The sequence below is a fragment of the Drosophila guanche genome, unplaced genomic scaffold (assembly GCF_900245975.1).
Source record: "Drosophila guanche unplaced genomic scaffold, DGUA_6, whole genome shotgun sequence".
NCBI lineage: Eukaryota > Metazoa > Arthropoda > Insecta > Diptera > Drosophilidae > Drosophila > Drosophila guanche.
In genome coordinates this window covers 402109-414969 of record NW_022995747.1, presented here as the reverse complement: position 1 = coordinate 414969, position 12861 = coordinate 402109, and the positions used below count along the sequence as shown (strand labels likewise).

The 12861-nt window shown below is 41.5% G+C and overlaps 1 protein-coding gene and 1 long non-coding RNA gene across 9 annotated transcripts in view; both read left to right on the top strand.

Annotated features, from left to right (window-relative positions):
* Positions 1-6756: 6756 nt before the first annotated feature.
* Positions 6757-12861, top strand: part of LOC117582985 (segmentation protein cap'n'collar) — a 38034-nt gene continuing 31929 nt past the window's right edge. For 2 of the 3 annotated variants that reach the window (XM_034271111.1, XM_034271110.1), the window contains exon 1: positions 10810-11989. In XM_034271111.1, the coding sequence (XP_034127002.1) occupies positions 10952-11989 (1038 nt within the window). In that variant the 5' untranslated portion in view covers positions 10810-10951. Of the gene's footprint in view, positions 7082-10809; positions 11990-12861 lie in introns of those variants that run through there. The other variant, XM_034271112.1, reaches the window with a different exon arrangement.
* On the top strand, positions 7660-10772 carry LOC117582992. Of its 6 annotated transcripts, none has more exons than XR_004573766.1 (3): positions 7660-7859; positions 9082-9475; positions 10637-10772. It is a non-coding gene; the product is annotated as an uncharacterized LOC117582992 (long non-coding RNA). The 6 variants fall into 6 exon arrangements; XR_004573765.1 differs by having other exon boundaries at positions 7660-8026; XR_004573764.1 differs by having other exon boundaries at positions 7660-8439.

The window sequence follows — 12861 nt, the reverse complement described above, 5'->3', positions numbered from 1 at the left end:
CGAAAAAGTCTTGCCACTGGCAGCCAGCCCCGATAAGAGCGCGGGCCAAGTGCCGAGAGATTAGCTATTCGGAGTAGCTGCAGAGGCGTAGATAAGGAGAGACCCGAGGAGGGGTTTACTCATCAAGAAACTACATACCCCTTTGACCTCCACCCGAGAGCCAAGACTCGAGTGTCTCCATGTCTCAATCGCCAATCTTCCTCTCTCTCTCTCTCTCTCTAACTATTCAAAAACGTGTCCAACGTTTAGGCATTGTTGTTAGGCCAGGCAGTGGGGTAAAAACCTTCAACACCATTTTTAGTATGCTAATTTGAGATCTTTGATTTTGTTTTCTTTTTTTTTTTTTTGGTCGGGGGAGAGACTTGTCTTTTGGGAAACGATATGCTTGGCTTTAGATACACTTAAGACTAACTCAAAGATACTCCTACATCGTACATTCTTGCAACAGAGTCAATCTGCTCAGATACCAGAATATATACACAGAAACAGAGAGAGAGAGAGAGAGAGACAAAAACCACAAGCAACTTTATTAGCTAACGACAGAAAATACAGAAAAAAATACAAAACAAAATAAAACAAGTTTTTGGAGCGATTTTACGGATTTTCGACAAATGTATAAACCAAACAAGAAACCAAGAAAAAAATGTGAAAAATGAAAAACGAAAACAAACCCAAAATAGCAGAACACACACACACAAATTGGGAAGATACACCCCAGAAGGTGAGGCAGAGATTTAGAAAGTTTTGCCTATTATGGGGAAGAATATCATTTGATTTTGGTTGCATCTTTCAATTTATTGGTTTCCTTTTTCAACCCATTTCTTCATCTAATTGTATGTATACTCGTAATGCATATCCGTCCACAGATTTGATTGATTTTACATATTTGGTTTACGCTTAGTTCGTCAAAGAGATCACACACACACACACACACACACACAGAGAACCTTCCCCACAGACCCATATCCCGTCCAAGCAACACCCTTTCTTAAAAATCCAACCCTCCTCCCAAAAAAAAAAAAAAAAACAAAAAACTTTGTCTTGGAGTGGAACAAGAGATGGCCTTTACTATAATTTCCTTGGGCGAAAGAACGAATACACGAATTCTAGTTAATTTTATTAGACGAAATTTATTTGCAAAGATCGTAATGCATTGGCTATCAGGTTTTATAAGGAAATTTGTGTAGGGAAGGAAGGGAAGAGTATTGTATCTAGGAGGGGAATGAAAGCAGGCAGAGAAACTCTAAAGACGTAAATCTAATTGTATGCTAAATGATATATACACATCTATATAAATATATATATATTTACATAATGTATTTTAAGTCAAATGGGAATATTAATAAAAGCGATAACTAATCTGTAATAAAAACATAAAAATACATTCCCATCGAAATGTTATTTACTTGGTTGTGTGGTTACAAAATCGATAGGATCCTTCCACACAATAATGTGGTTGAACACAAAAAGAACTAGCTTCAATAGAATACAAATTTAACGGCCCAATCAGGTATCCATTATAGTTTATGGATGAAATTGCTTTGCACTCTCGATGCCATTGTTTTCTCCAATGTTTTGTCGCTGGTTCTGCTTCGTCCCAATGGGTTGGGCAGGCAATCGGGTTCGTAATCGCTCAAACTAATTCTTTTTTATTTTGCATGTTGATGTGGAATAGAGGATTCATTATTCATTAGACATATGTATGTACATTTGGTATGACATAAAACTGTCATTATTTATGCTTATCAAATAGTGCTGGATCGTAATCCAGCTTATGCTTTGGAAATGGGTCATCCCCTGAACGGCGAAGACTTAAATATATACAAGCAACAAGCAACCAATACCCTTCAATATGTATGCATGTTTGTATGTAAATATGTATGCATGTCTATGCACATGCATAAGTGTGGCTCAATAACGTTTGGATTCATCGCCCCCCTTTTTGCGGAAGAGATCGATTAAAACCCGCTATTAATTGGAGCCCTGCCAGGTGTGGTGTGGAACAGCGGATCAATGGACATAAAAAGCTTATGTCTACCGATTGCTGCCAGCACGCGCTGAGACACGCGAAAACAACAAAACATTGGCGCCGGCAGAGCGGTCAAAGCAGGCGGCAGCGCACTTGTCGCTATCTATCTGCATGCTGTTTGGGACCGATTGAGGCTCTGGCTCTCTGTCTCTCCGTCTCACCGTCTCTCTTTCGCGTGCGTTATCTCTCTTTTGCCGCCAGCGAAACAAACAGCTGAAGCGTTGGCGTTCAGTTGGAGCTTTTCAGTGTTTTTTGAAACGCCGTTCAGTGAATTACTCGCTCGCTCGCACACCTGATTTCCTCCCGCCCGATACCTATTCTCTGCAACAGCTGATTGTGCTCTTAAGTCGAAGTGTTACATTCAGACCTATGACAAATACTCTCTTTCACTCTTTCCACTTAAAGAAAAAAACAGAAGAGGAAGATACGGCGCGCTTTTTGAAAAACTGCAAACTAAAAGTTTAAAAAGACCGAACAAAAAATTGTGAAAAACCCCATCAACAAAAACAAAGTGTTGCTAAACCAGTAGGTAAAAGATAATCAAGTTAAAAATAGAAGAATAATTACTATTAGTTAATTTCAAGTTGAAAAGGGGAACAACAATTGCGTCGTTAAGCTGGATGCAGCTTCTTCCTTCTCCCTCTGCTTCTGCTTCTGCTACTGTATCGTGTGTTTGTGTGTGTGTGAGTGCGCGTGTGTCTAGGCTAGTGCACGGTGCAAGATAAGACAAGGTGGGGACATTCGTAGAGTGTGCTCTATAAAGATAGCGTGATTGTTTGCTCAAGCTAATACGAGAGAGTTCCATCACGAACATACAGAGAGCAAGTGCATAAAAATACCTCACCTTGTATGCAACACACCTTTGGTCTAGCATGTGCGTGGAAAGAGTGTGTGTTCTTGGTATTTGCTCTCCGCTAATCAACAAGTTGAATTCAATATCAATTTCGCCAATTCCCCGTTGGTTCTCCCCCCCCCCACCACTTCATCAATTTTCTAGCTGAGTGTGGGTGTCCATTTCTATGGAAATTTGCTCAGCGCCAACAAAACAACATCATTTCATCACGTGTGCGTGTGTGAGCGTGTGTGCCTGTGTGCATATTTCGCATCAATTTACCGGTATGATGACCACATCATCTCTCTCTTCAGCTCTTACTAGCTAGCTGTTCGCTGTGCTTGCTGCTCTTTAAAGTTTAAACACAACAACAACCTTTGCCGTGCCTTATAAATAAATATTTACATTAATTTGTTCTCTTGAATTTCGTTGCCCGCACCTACATACAGTGTATGTGTGTTGACACGTTCCGTCCATGAGTGTGTGAGTGCGTCAGTGTGTGCTAATGATAATGTATGAAACAATTAAATAGCAAAAATAATATTGAAAACATTTAAATCTCCAGTGTTACGCTCTATGGATTCCGTTGATATACATGTACATGTACCCCGTAATAAACCCTTTTGAGACCTCCGCCCAATCTATTATTATTTGGCGGCAGCTTCTAAAGACTTTGTCACGACAACACTTTTCCTTAGTTTCTGTATAGTACCTCGTGAAGTAGGAAAGGTATATTACGGTCATAAAGAGTTGTGTTATGCATGAGCCAGAAAGAGCGAGAGCACTCAAAACCCATAACCACAACATTTGAAATCATTAAGATCGGTTAAAATCCATCCCTGAAAATAAAGAAAACTCTATGCTATTGCCAAGCATTATGAAATGATAGTTAGTTATGGATATTTATAGCCAAGTGTTGTGGATATTTTAGGTAGCAGAAATCAAAGGTAATGCAAATGAAACAAGTTTAAAAATATTATTCTGGTTTCCAGACATTTTTGACACTCAGAAAACCTGAAAATCGGGTATCACATAGTCGATTATTAGCAAATATTTTCTCCCACCGCAAATTAAAACGTCAAACTGCATGACGATCCCTAGACACGGATTCCACTTTTCTCTCGTAGCCACTTTGGGCCCGCCCCCCCCTCGATCTACCCCATTCACCTGTTGATTTGACTTTGACAGCTAATTGCTAAAATCAATATCAACATCAACGTACTGAGAGACAGACATATGGTTGTTGTTTTCCTACACACGTACTTCACATATCTGTGTTCTGTTCTGTCGGACAGCAGGGCTTGTTCTGAACTTTGTATATTTGCTTTCAACTTATCTTTACATTCATTTTTCTCTCCTTTTTCTGATTTTTAATTACTTTCAAATTATAACCTGCGTCAAGGCAAAAAACAAAGCTACAGCAACAACAAGAAAGTATTTAATAATAAACAAGACTGTAAACGGAATTACATGACTACCGAAGCGAACAATACTCTAGTAAAGGGCATGGCAGGTCTCTTTGTATCTTAGATCAGCGCTCAAACCAAAGGAAAGTTGTCTTTTTTAAGAGAAAATTATAGCAGATTCTGAAGATTCTTCTTACAGGCGAAGGGGACACTTTTGTTTGGCTAAGAGCTGGATGCCCGCGTAAGAGGAAAATATTGATAGGCAGAGAGACGAAGAGCTAATATCAGTCTACAATCTGTTGACTCGAATTTTAAGTTCGATTTATATTTCTAGATAACAGAAGATACCAAGAAGGGGAGATCTCTGCAGCAGACTTCGCCCTAAGCCATCAAACTTACAACCACTGAACTATTCTTTCTATCATATGCAACTCTCTCCAACTGTAGCTCATTCTGTAAGCTCGAACCTCTCCTGCACACGCATCTACCCCATTTTACAAGTGTATGATCATATAAAAATTGTTTAAGAAAACTGGTTTCATTTTTCTTGTGTCGCACAAAACGTAAAGACTTGGTTTCGTTTTGCAGTGTGATTTCATGATTTAGAATTCCAAATGCATGGAAACCATGAGCAGCCGATTTACAGATTCCACAGGTGTACAAAAAAGAGGAAACTCTATCCACAAGATACAGAGAAACTTTACATCCTAAACCCAAATGAAGGCTTGAATACATGTGGATACACACAAATAAAGGATCATCTATGTAAGCTCTCTGTCCACATTGATTTATTGCCTTCGATACGTAACTACATTCTGGCAATACATCATCATTTGTTTAATAGCTCATTTGAGTTTGTGCCATAACTCAATAATGACGCAATTGAACCAATTTGACATTGCTTTAATAATTGCTTTAAATATTGCTTAATTTTCTCAATATTTCCATTAGCGTGGATGTTTTATTGAGATAAAATACAACTAATCAACACCTGAATGGCGTGCAATATTCGACATCTATCTTAATCCCACTAATAAGTCTCAATCCATTTATAAACACAATTGGCTCAAAGTCCAGTGTTTTGTGAACTTAATCAATATATTCTCTCGATGGTGGTATGAACCATTTGATCCTATTTGATCTCCGGCAACTCTTTTTAAGGGAATATATTTCGTATTCTTTCCTATTTTTTTCAATGACTTAAATAAATATTCTTTAAAGTTCTCAACACTCCCCTATGATCTCTAAAACTTTCATTTCTCTCTCTCTCTCTCTGCTTTTCGAATCTTGAGATGATGACAGACCCAGACACAGCACTGAGCCGTAGACAGACTCTGTCCACTTGTTTTTTGTTTTTGGCACTTTTTTGCATGTGAGTCACACTCGAAGCAAACCAGAAATCTCAGCGTTTCCGAGTGGTTAACTCTTTGGCCATAAAACTCTTAAAAAGCAGAGACGGGGACATACCCAGAAAAGAGCCTGGCACCCCACATAAAATCATATTCAAGTGAGCGTTGATGCTCGTGGGCAGCCTAATGGAATAGCATTTTTTGGGGTAATATTTTCTTCATTGCTAGAAAAAGGAAGAGAGATATCAAGGGGCATAACCATTGATCGATGGAGTAGATAATTGGATAATATAGATTAAAAGCACTCTTAGATATGCAGTTTTGATTCATAGGAACTTCGAAGGAAGTTGGCACACCATGTAGGAATGTACATATATGTATCTGACTAAAGCGATGGAAAACCAATGGGAAGTCTAATCGGAGAAGTGCCAACCGATAGGAACTATCTATCTACTATCTCCGAATTAAAGAAACTGCAAATACACATATGATTCATGTAGAGATAAAAGAAGCAATCAACAAACATTTATGCACATTTGTGGAACTATTCAGAAGCAAGACTGATTATACCTCAAAACCCTTTAAATACTACCCCTAGCTAACATTATGAAGTATGCCACGACTTTTTGAAGCATTTTCAATTGGGTCCACTCCTTGATAGGGGCATGATTTATACGAAAACCTTATCTAATCGGAAAAACTTGCTGCCAAACATTTGGCTGATGTAATTTGCATTCGCACAGTGAAAATTGGCTGGAAAGTAAACCCCGAACATGAGTAATATTCACCAAGCGATAAATATAGATTTTTCCCTATCAGTGGAGAATCCAATCTTGGGTCTATCTTTTGAGTAATTTCTGCGAATGTTTGCATGAGTGTTCACTGTACTTATCTCTGGCTGAGCTGTGCTAGTTTGGGTGCGAGTGCGCAATCTCCACCATAAAATAAATGGCAAAGGCAATCAAGAAATAAACAGAAAGCTTAACATGGCTCGATCGGAGCGTTGCGTTCTTATCAATTCTGATAGCGCCGGTACAGTGAGGACTCGCCCAAGACAGCGAAAACATTCAAATACGAGTGTGCCCAGAGATAAGCTCAATAAATTAAAATAAATCATGTTTCCAGTTGACCCTTTGACTGCGCATCACGCTTAAAGATCGACTGAGGCGCAATCATGCTCGAACTGGAGGACCTGCCCCGGCTACAGTCCCTCTCCCCAGCGAGGGACATCGATGAGGACTATCCCCAGACCCTGCTGGAGCCCATGCTCACGAATCCCAATCCCAATCCCAAGAAGAAGCTCACCGTTCGGGTGCCCATTGGACCGCCATCGAAGATGACAAAATTGATTAGACCCACTGTGGCCTCTACCCCCTCTACGCCCTCTCTGGATACGCCGCCCACACCGCCGGTACACTCCACCAAAAACCTCACCTGGAGAGGCGAGTTCCAGTTCACGACTCTGGTAAGCCTCTCCCCCCCGCCTTAATAATTACAGCCACAAATGTTGACAGCGCTAAAAGCTACGAGAGCTGTAATCTGAACAATCAATCTTAATTAATTAGATTGACAAGAGAGAAGTTATTACGATATTATCCATGGATTCATTATTTTTCTGATGTTAACCTGATTTATTTCTAATACATTAAAGTAGCTAATGTCAAGATAATCTTTAAACATCTTGACCACTGACCTATTAATATTGAGATTTATATTTTACACCGAAATTATATATTATTTATTAATATTTATGAATCGGGCGGGATACATATTCAAATGGCCACGTGTCCCAAGCATGTACTTGTACACCCCAACTACATATGAGTGGCGCCATCGAAGTGTGTATGCTTTTGGAACTACGCACATACGAAGTGCGGCCACACAGTTGGGGCTTTTTAATTTAAGCAAATCGAGAGAGGGAGAAAGTCACGAATGTGTCTTCTTCCCCACTCAAAGCTATTGCAGTATATTTTGGTATATTTATGAGGGTCAGGCGGTATTTTTAGTATATTTTGCTCACGCAAAAGTGAGCAAACACCAATTGGAAAGAGTCGGAATTCAACAAACAACCCAAGTGGAAAACAAAAATTACAAAAACCATAAACAATATTAAAAAATATGTGATAGTGCCAAATGATGGCTTTGAATGCAGGTGTGGGACGGCAGCCCTGCAAAAGTTATTTGCTGAAAACAGCTGCGCAAAATCATATTAATGTCATTAAAGGCCGGTACATTCGGCTTGGGTACGTTAGATTGCGAAAACCGACCAAATTCACAAAAGCAGTGGAAAAACAAACACGTTTCTCTAAAAGACCACGAAACACGTAGGTTACGCGAACGGTTGGCTAAAGCAGATGCGGCAATAATTTAGCAAGCAAGCGGAATAACAGTGAAAGAAAAAAGCGTAAAAGTGCGAAGTACAGACGGCATGTGTGCTCTCTCTCGCTCTGTGTGTGTGTGTGTGCATGTTTTCGGGAATAACAAATGAAAAACCTATTGGGTTTGTTTTATGTTTTTGCTTGTGAAATAGTTATGTTGCATTCCCCACAAAATAAGTGGAACTCATTGTGGTGGTGCGGTGGGCGACCAACAGGCTAGCAACAACAGTTATTCAGCAGACTCTCTCTTTCCATGCAATGCGCTCACTCGCTCTCTCTCTCTTCGCTCAGCTGACATGCTGCAACCTCCAGGCGAATGCACGAAAAAGCACTTTGATAAATAATTTGTTAATACAAAGTGCAAAGCGAAGGCTGGACCGGCGCTAGCAGCGCTGCGGTCGCTCTGTCATTCTACTCTTCTCGATGTTTCGAAATTCTCGAACTCGTATGTTTTTCTCTCCTTACGTGTGGTGTGTGCTTTGTGATTTGATTCTACATAAAAAAATAAACATTTTGCATTTAATTAAATGCATTATTAAATGTGTGTGCGACAGCACATTTAAGTTCGCCTTTGTGTGTGTGTGTGTGTGTGTTTAAAGCAAAGCCAGAAATACGAGAGCACGGACAAGAAAAAAACAGCAGTTGCATGGGTGTGTGCGAGTGTGTTCTTGTGTGAGTCAGACGAAGCACCAAAAAAACGAGCGATAAAAGCAAACAAAGAAATAAACAACAAATATGCAGGCAAAAAAACAACTGAATATTAGACAAAAAAAACGGCAAAACAAAGCAAAATTTTCAGGTATTTTTTGACGATTTCACCAGCCGCCTGACAAGCACACACACGCACTCCCAGCACACATACGTAAAAGCATGTAAAGTGCGTGTGGTAGACTGTAAGAAGAAGCAGAAGAAGCGGCTTCTGCTGCAAATTGAAAAGACAACGCAAATGGTTATAAATAATTAATGGAAAGTAAATGCAAATCAATTAGAGTGTGAAACACAGTGAGAGAAAGCTAATTTGGCCAAGTTCAAGGACGTACGCGAGCAGAATATCGATGTATTTGTGCTAATATTTTGTGCCTTGCAGCAATTATAAAAATATCAAATTAAATTGAATATTTAAACGAAAAACCGCAAATAGAAAGTGAAGTTTACACAAATTAAAAGCGACAACAACCGAAAAAAATACTGCGGGGAGTGAGTGAATTGGCCAACGGCGGTTGTGCACCGAAACGGTAAACAGCAGCAGCCACATATCATAACATTCACCATTGTGTGTGAAAGAAGTGCAAAAAATCGGCAGCAGAAAGCGGAGAAAGAACAACAACAGCAACAACTAAAGGAGGAGGAGGAAAGAGTAACAGCAGCACATACAGCATTTACTGCGTCGCAGCTTTTACCGTTGTAGAGCAGAAGCAGAAACAGCAGCAGCGCATCGTCTCTTTTTGGCAGGGACAAACATTTTCTGCCGGACAGAAAAGGTGAGTGCACTCTCCCTCCCACAAGCACACCCACAGCCCACTCACATCGCTTCATTCTCGCACACTTGCATTTGTGTATTTGTAAGTCATTCATTGAGAACTGCTTGCTCAAGGGGTATTAATTAAAGGTGGGGAATTTGCAAGAGTCTGCAATTACTCAGAAAACGAATACCACCATCATATGCATATGCTTCACCTCGTGCTGTTTGTCTTTCTGTTTTTTGCGTATTTATTCGCTAATCAAAATTTGATTTTGAACCCCTTCCGCACCCCTGTGAAGATTTCCTTTTTGAAAATTGCTTTAAACAAAGAAAGTTTATATCTTCTAACAAATTGTTGGCATATATTTGGTGTGTGCTCGTGGTTGTTGTTTTATCTGCGTTTTTTGGGTCCGTCCTTGAATTGGGTGTTTCACTTGGCGGCAGGCAGCAGTGCGCAGCATTTCGAGCGAGAGACCTTGAACAAGTTCAAGTTCAGCGGCGTTGTCTGTGTCTGGGTCATTCCTTTTTTGATTTTGCGTTTGCTTTTGTTGTGGGAGTTAATAGAGGGCATAGAAGGGGGAAAATGAATAGGGGAAAGACACACAAGGACAACGCATGGGCATATTAAATGCGTAGTGGATGGAAAAGAAAATGGCTCTGGAGGTGAAAAACAAAACGATTAACTGTCTTTACAGCGTTACAAGCCTTCAAGGGATCTATTCAAGCTTATTTTTTGTGAATAGAGCGATTTAGAACATCTCTTTTGGTATTAGTACCTCCCAAGTAGCTCTCTTTTCAAGCAGTTTTCTTTCTGTCAAAGCAGTAACTTTCTTTCAAGTGCAAGCAGTGCCATTTCAACATCACTTCTCACTCTAAACAATGAATTCGCTACCTCAAACTGGGGAAAGTAAGAATCCGAGACGGAGATAGAACATTTCCTATCACCCATACACGTCAACCCATACTTTCTCAGCCACACTTCCTCATATCCACAGATCAGTCGTCGCCAATTTCCATTCGTAAATAACGTGACAAAGGCCGTTCGACCACTCGAAACAAAAGCATTTTCATTGAACATTCAAATTGCATCGGCCATGTGCATACATATAGTTATTTATTTATAGTTAACCATTTGTTATGCTTACTAATTCCAATATACATATTTTGTGTCTACTTACAGAACAAACACGAGGACAGCCATCAATTAAAGAGGAGGCGGAGAGCAGCACACACACAGGAATTGCGATTCAAGCAATCAGAGATCGAAAAAGAATATATTTCTGCTCTGTTCTGTTCATTTTGCGCAGAGATTATTCTGGAGAGCCGAGAGAGTCGGGCAGAGGGGAAACGTCATTGAACGGCTGCCATCCCGGACGACGCAGCCATCGAGCTGTTGTCTGGCCGGGGGGCTGGAAAGAGGAGGAGACCTCGCGTCACCCACGCACCCACGGTGCAAGCGTAACCTCAGGGTAAACAGCACAGAAACATCTTTAAAATGATCTCAAATAAAAAAACACACGCCATGCGGATGCTTCATCTGGCCCTTGCCCTCAGCCTGTTCCACTACAATCCGGAGTATCTGCTCAATCGCTGGGACTCGCAGCTCGAGCTGGCCCACGGGGACGGATGGGAGCTGGAGATGCTGCGTTCGGTGCATCGCACCCACATGAACCAGAATCCGTATGCCAACCGCAAGATGATGCCCCGGATCGAGGATCTGCTGCCCTTCGACGACCATGGAGTCGGCGGCGGAGGCGAGTACAAGCTGCCGACGAGATTCAATGGCAGCGCCTTTGTGATGAATCTCCACAATACGACCGGTAACAGCAGCGTTCAGACAGCAGCTCTACAAGATCTCCAGAGCCCCGGAGGAGGAGCAACTGGAAATTCCAATGTCGGCTCAAGTGCACCCTCCACGGGGGGCGGCACTGGCCCTGGTAGTGCTTCTGGCCTCGGGGAGATCCACATCGACACCGCAGCAATGGCCACCGGCCACCCCAATCGCAATCACTCGATGCGACACCATGCCGCCCCGGAGCTGGACATCTTCCTGTCGCCGCATCTGCTGCAGGAGCAGCGCTCCATTTGGGAGCAGAACCTGGCTGATCTGCAGGACTACAACGATCTGCCACAGGCCAGCCCCTATGCGAATCTGCCCCTGAAGGATGGCCAGCAGCAGGCGCCGAACAGCTCCAGCCTGGATCTCAGTCTAGCCGTCCTGCTCCACGGTTTTGCGGGAAGTGGTACCTACCGCGAGGGAGCCACGGCCCTGAATGACAGCACACCGCATCCCGGCAATCCAGGCAGTCTCACGGTGGAGCAATTCGGACCGGAAGAGGATGAAAACGTGGAGGATCTCTATCTGGGTCGTCTGTTCGGACAGGACACCGACGAGGAGGATGTGGGAGGAGCAGCAAATGCCTGCGAAGTGGAGGGATTGACCACGCATGAACCCTTTGGCAGCGCCACCTTTGGCAATGAAGTGGAAGTTGTCATCAAGGAGGAGCATGAGGAAAACGAGGAGGAGGAGGAGGTAACACCATAGTTGTAGCTGTATTTGTAATTCGACTGATTAGAAGGCTCTACGATGTCCGATATGGCACCACCAGCAGAGGGACGCCGGACCCCCGGTGTCTCAGTGTCCGAACAGTGTCTCTGAAAAGTATTTGCATTGCTAATGAATAGTTCGAATGAACCCCGTGCTTGACCTATTCCAGTCGGTAGGCATTTGATTTGCTTAGTTATAGAACAGAACCGCATTTGTTGCTGTTTTCCTCTCTCTTTTTGGTTTATTTCTCGATCGTTTATTCGATATTTAAATGTGTCTATGCTCTATCTGCTTATCTGTAGATAATGAAAGCTACGTATGACTGACTGACTGGCTTTGTTTATGCATATACGAACCATCAGCATGACTGTTCTCATTAGGTACCAGCAAAGAACGCTCCAAATTCCATATCTCTGTGTGCATTTTACGCCTAATCAGTGATTAACGGAAAAGTATAGTTTAACATAAATTGATTTAAGTTGATTTTAAGATTATTTGAGGGACACAAATCAAAGATATTTTACTGTTTTCAAGCTCTTAATTCATAATTATCCAATTGCGAGATCCAGCGAGTGCGAAAGGGTACAGCCGATCCTAAACGTCGCAGCCCTCGAATTGAATTTAGTGAATTTAATTAGATATTGTAGCACTGCTTCTCTATATCAAGCGTGGTTTATCAGTGTTTTTACCTCTACCAACGCCACCAACCAGGCAATTAGGTCATTAAACGTTTTGACTGCGCAAAACAAAAAAAATAAAGCAAACACAAAATGTTCACAGAAAATGGAAAAAATCAAAGCGTTTTTTAAAGCAAAAAATGAAAAGAGATTTTTGCACAAAATTAAAAATTCAATTTA